Here is a 7827-nt window from a genome sequence, read left to right as displayed (position 1 = left end):
GTACGGGACGGCGGGCGGTCAATTCTTTTCCTGTCTATCAAGACTTTGTATGTTGCTTGTTGCTGATATCCCATGCAAGATAGATTCCTATTTCCTTGTTTGTCGGACACACCAACTTTGCCAATCTCCAAAGTGCTCTCCCTCCTCCCTTTGCCCTCTAGCCACTTTCTCCTTGTTCAGGACCTAGGTGCTGTTAATGTGCGTCTTTATGACGCTTGGACGAGCTTGAGAAAAGCCATAATTAGTAGTGAGTTAACGGGAACAACTTCCCGGTGCTCTCCCGGTCATTGAGGTAGAAGGCTGCCGTCATTTTTGAAATCTCTACCGGCCGAGTTTCCCTTGTCTGAGCAGAGATGATCGCGGCCAGAGACCGCCGAGAGGGGGGTAATGGATGAGGGTTTTTGTAGTGACATTCTAGCCGGAGATCAATACAGCGGGGCTAGAAGCAGCCAACTACTCGGTCCTGGCTCGCGACGATAGCATCAGTAACCTGTAGCGGACTGAGCGCCCATCGTGCAATTCGTAACTGCTGAGGGTTCTTCTGGACCAGTTCGCTCGAGGTTGGTCGGCGCCCTTACGCAGCAGGAACGGCATCGGCGAGCCGAGGTCAGTCGGCAGGCGTAAATAGTCTAATAATAGATAGGCGATCTCCTATCCAAGACCTGGGCCAGCAACTTGCTGGCGGCGACCAAGAACAAGGTTGAAAACAGATACTAGAAGGAATTGTTTCCATAGATTTTGAGACAACTCCTGTTGCCACCATCCCCACAGCAAACCAAGCCGATGGATTATAAACATGCCTTTAGAGCTTGCTGATCTCTGTATCTGACTCCGTTTTCCCCAGGTTTTTTTCCTGGCCCAACAGCCCTATGGACTCCAGCGAGCTCCATCGTTTTCCTGGTCAGATGTAACGGTTCGCGGTTCGAGATCCTCCAGGTCGAAGAGACGACGCTTCCCATCTAGTCTCCTCTCCCCTTTTCGCGGACTGCGACCTTCAGAGATGGCGAGCTCCCTGCCAGCCGACCAGAATGAAACCCGGAAAAGGACTGTTCCCTCCCGCCCCGCTGCGTTCCCCTCCTCACCAACATCTCTTCTTGCACGTCACTTTCATCTCGATGCGGGCCCCCTTGCCTCCAAAACTGCAGCACTCGGGGGGGGGGGGGGGGGAGGGGGGTATTTTTACGCACAGCGGGGGTTGCAAATGAGAATAAGACTGACGACTGGGCTATGGTGGACGAATCAAAAGAGGGCAACGTATCCCCTGAACCAAGGGCCCCCCCCCCCCCATGAGGGTCCCGGGAACCTCCCAATAGTACGGAGTACAGCATTACAGGACACGCACACAACCAACCCGAGAAATGCCGTCTTATCCGATCCCGCAGCCGGGCTTTCGCTTTCCTGCTTCCCACAGTGCGGGAACGCGGGACTTGGTGGCACGGTTACGGAGCAGATCGGCACGAAGCCCCCTGGAGAGGGAGTGAAAACGGTAGAGCGGATCCGAGGACCCCACCGCCGCAGCCGGACGGGGGCGGCAGGCCTTGGCGAGCCCGGCGTCCGGCGAGGTCATTGGCTCCGCGAGCCGGCCACGGGGGATCCACCGCGGGTGCGAGGCCTCCGGGAACGCGCGAGAAAATGAGGGGTTGTCGCAGGGGGTTGTCGCGGCGGCGGCGGGGCTCGGATTACTCGCAGCACGCTATAACTTGCGCTATGCTCTGTAGTTAATAAGGGGGAGGCGCGAGGGGTGTTCCGGCAAACCGTCATCCTATAAAAGTGCCGCATGGATGCCACGTTTGTGTTTTGGCTCTCTTTCCCGATCCGGGAGGTAAGGCGGGGGGTATAGACTGCTTGCAGGTGCACGATTAATAACTATTATTGCGGTTGCAGGAGGACCCTTTGGCCTTGGCAGGAATTATTGCCTTACCACCACTATCCACGACTAACAAAGCACTCGACTTGGACCGGCAGCAGGACTGGTGTAACCACTTGCCATTGGAAAGCAGCCTGCGCAAGGGGAATCGTTTCCTTTCGGCAAGAAGACACGCACACAGTCAGCCAACTAAGTGAACTCCTGATACGTCCCAGCCGGGTTTTTCCTTTTTTAAAGGAAACGGGTAGAAAGCGATCGCTGTCGAGGCTGCCCCCTCCCAAAACATGCCTCTACCTTCTATTTGAGGAATTGATATCGAACAGATTTTCAGAGTTTGAACTTCGGTCGGCCTAGAGGCATCGAACCAACGACTCTGCCGCTGTTCGTAGCAGCGTCCCAAACCAACAACAACTGCTGGGTCAACATCTCCACCAAATCGGGTGTTCCCTGATCGACGCAAGGGTACGTTGCCAGATGCGGACTAGGATTCAAGTTCCCTGTCGAGCTTTCCGCTCTGCCCTCAACGGACTTCGGACGACGTGTTCCACCTCGAGATGGCGTTGATCAAGCTAGAAGTCTGCGGATGCGCTCGTGCCATAGGCCGAAGCCTTCTGGTGGGAGTGGCATGACGGCAATCGAAGGTCAAGAGATCGTCTCTTGACGGCGATCCTTTAGGCCATTTGCGCTGTGGAATTCCCTGGACTAGCCAAGCGGTGCCGATTCGCCTGATCCGTCGAAATTTGGAAGCTCAGAACTAGTGATAATTAGGCGGCCTCAGCTTTCACGAAAAGAACCACGTCTAACGAGCATGTGTTCGGCTTCAAGTGTTCAATGAAAGCGGTTCATGATGACCAGCAATAGAGAGAGTTCGGTCCTGCTCTCATGGTATGAGAAGACCGTGGTGCCAGAAAGAGCGCTGACCGGGCCGAATCGCCTCGCGGCCGCGGTTGCCGAGGTCAGAAGTCCCAAAACAACAACTATCGGGAATAGATCTCAAACCGAGGAAGCCATCTGCGAGGCCCCCGGGCCGCCAACTGCGAGGTGCATTACTCTGAGGAGACGCGATAGGGTCGTTTGGTCAAAATGGGCGGAATTGGCAGCCGCTATTGCAGGGGTTTGCAGGGGTTAAAGCCAGGGAACGCGACAGCAAAGATATGCCGCAAAAAGAGGTAGGCGAAAATCAGACCATGGTGGCTGCAAAAGGGCTGGCAAAAGGCATGGATCTTCGGTTGTTCCATGCAATGCTAGTCATTGGCCAGTGTGCTTGCCAGATCGGATTCTGAAAAAACTCCCATGGCTGCAGGTAGCCTCCACGAAAGAGCAAAAAACCTCCTGCTCGGCGACATCTGGTGATATGCGGAAACGGAAAGACTTGGTGGGGCGTTCCAACTTGCCCTGCAGGAGGCCGGGGTAAAGGTGGGCTCGAATCAAGGCAACCTCGAATCACAGCTGTTCACGACGGCCTTCGAGGAAGGAGCTGCAGCTAACCAGTGGTCACCCAGTTACCTAGCGTGGTAATGCACGACGATGGGAAGCGAGCAGGTGGTGGTATATCAGTGAATTGCTTATTGCCAGGTTGTTGAAGACAGCAGCAGGCGGCAGTTCCACGGATATTGCCGATTGCTCGGTTGGGAGTGGTTTCGGGGTGGGAGATGGGTGCTCGGTAGCCTCATGATCCGGATGTTTCTTGGAGACGTGTAACGCTGCCGAATCTTTGGCGGATCTGGTTATTATGTCTCAAGTAGTAAATTGTAAACGAACTGTGCTTGTTGACCTAGTTGGTAGCCCGGCGGCCATTGAATGGCCGTCCCTGGGAGAAGTTGCAGATCCGGAAAGGCCCGATAAGAGGAAGCAAAACCAAAACACACGAGAACCTGAAACAGCCGGCCCTTCCTGGCCACGCTTACTGTGTAGAAAATGGTACGAAATGCGGTCGACTCCTTTAACAGTGTACCAAAGTAGTGTAGTTCCTGAAGGAGGAAATCAGGACGCTTCTTTAACGTGATGGGACGCGGAACGAGTCGAAACCTGGTCATCAGCAAAATGCAACCTACGTAGTAGATGTTCGTTGATGGAGAAAGCGGTTCTTGGCGCCTGACACATCGTTGAGCAAGACCGTACGCTCCCGATCATTGGCCAGGTTGAAGCCCTGCCCCACAATAGAAACTCCACAATGTCGTCATAGCGGGGTCCCCGTTACACGGACCCTGAAAAAAAATAGGGTTCTTGCATGCGGAAGAGGCGCCTTGGATCGGCGGTCACGGCCAGCCACACGAGGGATGGGGGGTCTGAGGGTTCCGCACCTGCCTTGATTCACTTCGGTCATTGAGTTCAGTCGGTGTCGGTGAGTGCACAGTACACTCTAACCAGTTCGATTCAGCAATGACGGAAGCCAAGCGATCGCGCCCCGATCAACTGGCCGCGCTTCGTTCCGACGGCCAGCCTGTCTCAGCCCTCGGTCGGCCCGGTCTTCGTCAAGTTGGGAGCGCGCCCGGCGTGTTTCGGGTCTAACCACGGGTCGACAGCGTCGGCCACCAGGACTGGCAGCGAAGCAGACAGTGGAGACTCTGCATGCTAGATGTACTGCTTATCATGTTTGTAGGTCAGGTAATTTTTTGGAACGGGGTGAAAAACGGAGGGATTTGTGTCGTCATGATTGCGCACTGTGAGGTACACCCGCTTCATGGAAGAGGAACCCCTCGTACCGTTTTGCCGTTCAAGCTGTTCATTGGGCACCACCTAACCCGACGCCACCGGCTCCGTTCTGGGACTTGGATTGCCACAAGTGCGCTGGACTCGTGTAAGAGTCGGGCTTTGCAAACGCTGTGAGACGCGCGTAAGAGCGTGAGTGTAAGAGCGTGAGAGCGTCATTGTGCAGAGCCAAGGAGGGGGGGAGGGGGAGGCCAAAATCAAGGTAGCACCACGAGCCAATTTGGGAGGTCAAACAAGTGAACTGAACCTCGATTATTTTGTTGTTTCAAGCATCCGGTGGCTTGCAGCCACCATTCTGGAAGGAATTCCCAATCAGCCAACTCATCTTGGGTGTGGCGGTCCTGTGGCCGGCTGCCAGTCCCATTTCGAGACCCTGATGCCACCCCTCGTTACCAAGAAGATTGGCATTGGACCCTGCGTGTGCTTGCACGAAAATAGTCATTCAAGCGAAGATTAAGGGCGGTTGAGACCAACGGTGCAAGTGCATAATCTTAAACTGTGGTCTACACAGTATTGCGAGTACGCAGTAGTTCCCAGCATTTGCACTACTGCGATAGCGTTGTACTCCGTAGGCGGCGAATTAAACTTGCCCGGCAAGAAATGCCTTGACCCAGGCTGCAATTGGGTCATATTGCTTTCCTTACTAGGGCGATGTGATTCGGTCGTCGTAAAGCAGGGCAACCATGACATCGTGGCCGACTCAATTGTTACTTTGACGGCACCCTTGAAAAACAAACGTAAGTTCTGGCCTGCGGTCGTTTCAAAGTCGCCAACCTAGGCGCGAGTGAGGGTCATCGAACCTTCTCTTAATATCTATGGGCCGTAAGAGAGAAAAACAAGTAAGACAAGCGGCGGGCCCTGGATCAATTGGCCACCACTGTTCGATCTTTCGATCTTCCATATCATTCTTGTGTGACGATCGATCTGATGCAGCGCCGTTCGTCTCGAGGGCAGGACGGAAGAGCGGGGCTCGAGCCATCAGCGAGCCGCGTTTGGTCACAGCCAAGTGGGGCGGTGGGCTGTTAGGTGGTGGTGGGGCAACTTGCAGCCGACAAGCCGCCGTTCCGTTAGTTATCAGACAAGCCACAAACGAAGCCGTCACACCGGGCCCACCGATGATCCCAACAGCGGGCTCGTAGGTTCAGAGGCCAAAGGGGCAACGACGAGCTACGGCAGCCTGAGACACGGTGCCCACATCGTCAGAGCAATGCTTCCTTGACTGTATAAGAGAAATGGCCTCCCCTCGGAGTCTGAGCGCTTCCTTTCTTTTATCTGCAGACTTTTCAGTGATTTCATCTCCTTTATCCTAGGTTTTCTGCCAACTCGTATTAAGGCCCTTGCCGTTTGTTAAGAAAGCACGTCATCATCTCGTCTTCGACTGCCTTTCCCTCTTGCACCGAGATTCTGAGCCGTCGATCATCTCTCTTTCGACTTCCTTCTTCAACCCTCAACCTACTCAACACATCCTACCTTCCAAAATGGCGCAAAGGAATGCCCCCAAGAAGGCCGTCCACTTCGGTGCTGGAAACATCGGTATGAATCCTCTTGGGAAATGGGCATCGACGACCGACCTTGACTGACCGTGATGATTTCCAGGTCGTGGCTTCGTCGCCTGCTTTTTGCACAATTCAGGCTACGAGGTCGTCTTCTCTGAGGTTAACGACGCAACTGTATCCAAGCTCAACTCCCAAAAGAGCTACCGGGTGATTGAAGTCGGCGCCGACGGGACGTCGGAGTCCATTATCACCAATTACCGCGCCATCAACTCGAGGACCCACGAGGCCGAACTGGTTCGGGAAATTGCCACGGCGGACTTGGTTACCTGCTCCGTCGGGCCCCACATCCTCAAGTTCATCGCACCCGTTATCGCTAAGGGTATCGATGCCCGCTCGCCGGAGCTTACTCCGGTCGCTGTCATTGCCTGCGAGAACGCCATCGGGGCCACCGATACTCTTGCCGGTTTCATCAAGTCGCCAGAGAACACCAATCCTGACAGGCTTGCCGACTACGACAAGCGTGCTCGGTTCGCCAACTCCGCCATCGACCGCATCGTCCCCGCACAGGACCCGAACGCCGGTCTCGACGTTAGGCTCGAGAAGTTCTACGAGTGGGTGGTGGACAGCACCCCATTTGCCGACCATGCCCCCCCCGACATCAAGGGTGTTCGCTGGGTGAACAACCTGCAGCCCTTCATCGAGCGCAAGCTGTACACGGTCAACACGGGCCACGCCACGGCCGCGTACCACGGCTACATCCGGCGTAAGAGCACCGTCTACGACGCGCTGCAAGACCGCGAGATTCAAGAAGAGGTCAAGAAGGCGCTGCAGAACACGGCCGACCTCATCACGCAGAAGCACGGCATCCCGCGCGAGGAGCAGCAGGCCTACGTCGAGAAGATTGTCCGCCGTATCGGCAATCCTCACCTCGAGGACGCCGTCGAGCGCGTCGGCCGCGCCCCGCTGCGCAAGCTCAGCCGTAAGGAGCGCTTCATTGGTCCCGCCGCCGAACTGGCTGAGCACGGCAAGGACTATGCCGCTCTGCTGGACGCCGCCGAGATGGCCTTCCGCTTCCAGAACGTCGAGGGCGATGACGAGTCGTTCCAGCTCGCCGAGATCATGGAGAAGAACAGTCCCGAGGACGTCGTGAAGCAGGTCTGCGGCCTACAGCCCAACGAGAAGCTCTTCCCCGCCGTTGTCGAGGTCGTCAAGCGCGTCCAGGCCGATACCCAGTCGGATTAAGCGGAAGCGACCGAGCGAACAAGGGCCGGTTCAATTTTGTTCTCCCATCTCCTTAGTCTCTTTCTAGCTCATTCATCCGCCCTTACAGGGCCTGGAGCGAAGCTTGGGCAACGTAGCGATCTGTCTGAGATACCTTTGGTAGCGCATGGGTTTGGCGTTTAGACTGGCAATGGTTCTTTTTCCTTTTTGTTTTGGCATGGACTGGGATAACGACGCCACGCAGATCAGAACGGGTTTTTAGAGGAGTTTTTGCTATTCTTTTGCTGGGAAGTTGCCGGCATTCTCCCGAGATAGACGAATGACAGGTCTCAGCATTGTCTTCAGTGATTGCCTAGCAGATTCGTTAGAAATACGTGCCAATTGTCCTCGAGCAAAAATCTTGAACAAAATCGTAGGCAAGAGAATCTAGAGCCTTCGGTTTATCTCTAGTGAACTTTCTTTTCGTAGCTATATCGTCGCTTGCGCCGCGGAGCAGATTTTATACTACCTCGTCATGTCGTTGTGCTGATG

At 55.1% G+C, this 7827-nt stretch overlaps 1 protein-coding gene across 1 annotated transcript; it reads left to right on the top strand.

Moving 5' to 3' along the window:
• Positions 1-5766: 5766 nt before the first annotated feature.
• P884DRAFT_223554 (mannitol dehydrogenase C-terminal domain-containing protein) lies at positions 5767-7744 on the top strand. The gene is made up of 2 exons (XM_069439566.1): positions 5767-6112; positions 6176-7744. Exons 1-2 carry the CDS (start codon positions 6058-6060, stop codon positions 7315-7317), a joined length of 1197 nt encoding a protein of 398 aa, XP_069297977.1. The 5' UTR covers positions 5767-6057; the 3' UTR covers positions 7318-7744.
• Positions 7745-7827: the final 83 nt, after the last annotated feature.

This window comes from Thermothelomyces heterothallicus (genome assembly GCF_042370625.1).
Source record: "Thermothelomyces heterothallicus CBS 202.75 unplaced genomic scaffold P884_scaffold_10, whole genome shotgun sequence".
In the NCBI taxonomy this organism is placed as follows: Eukaryota; Fungi; Ascomycota; class Sordariomycetes; order Sordariales; family Chaetomiaceae; genus Thermothelomyces; species Thermothelomyces heterothallicus.
This window is presented reverse-complemented; position numbering and strand designations above follow the sequence as displayed.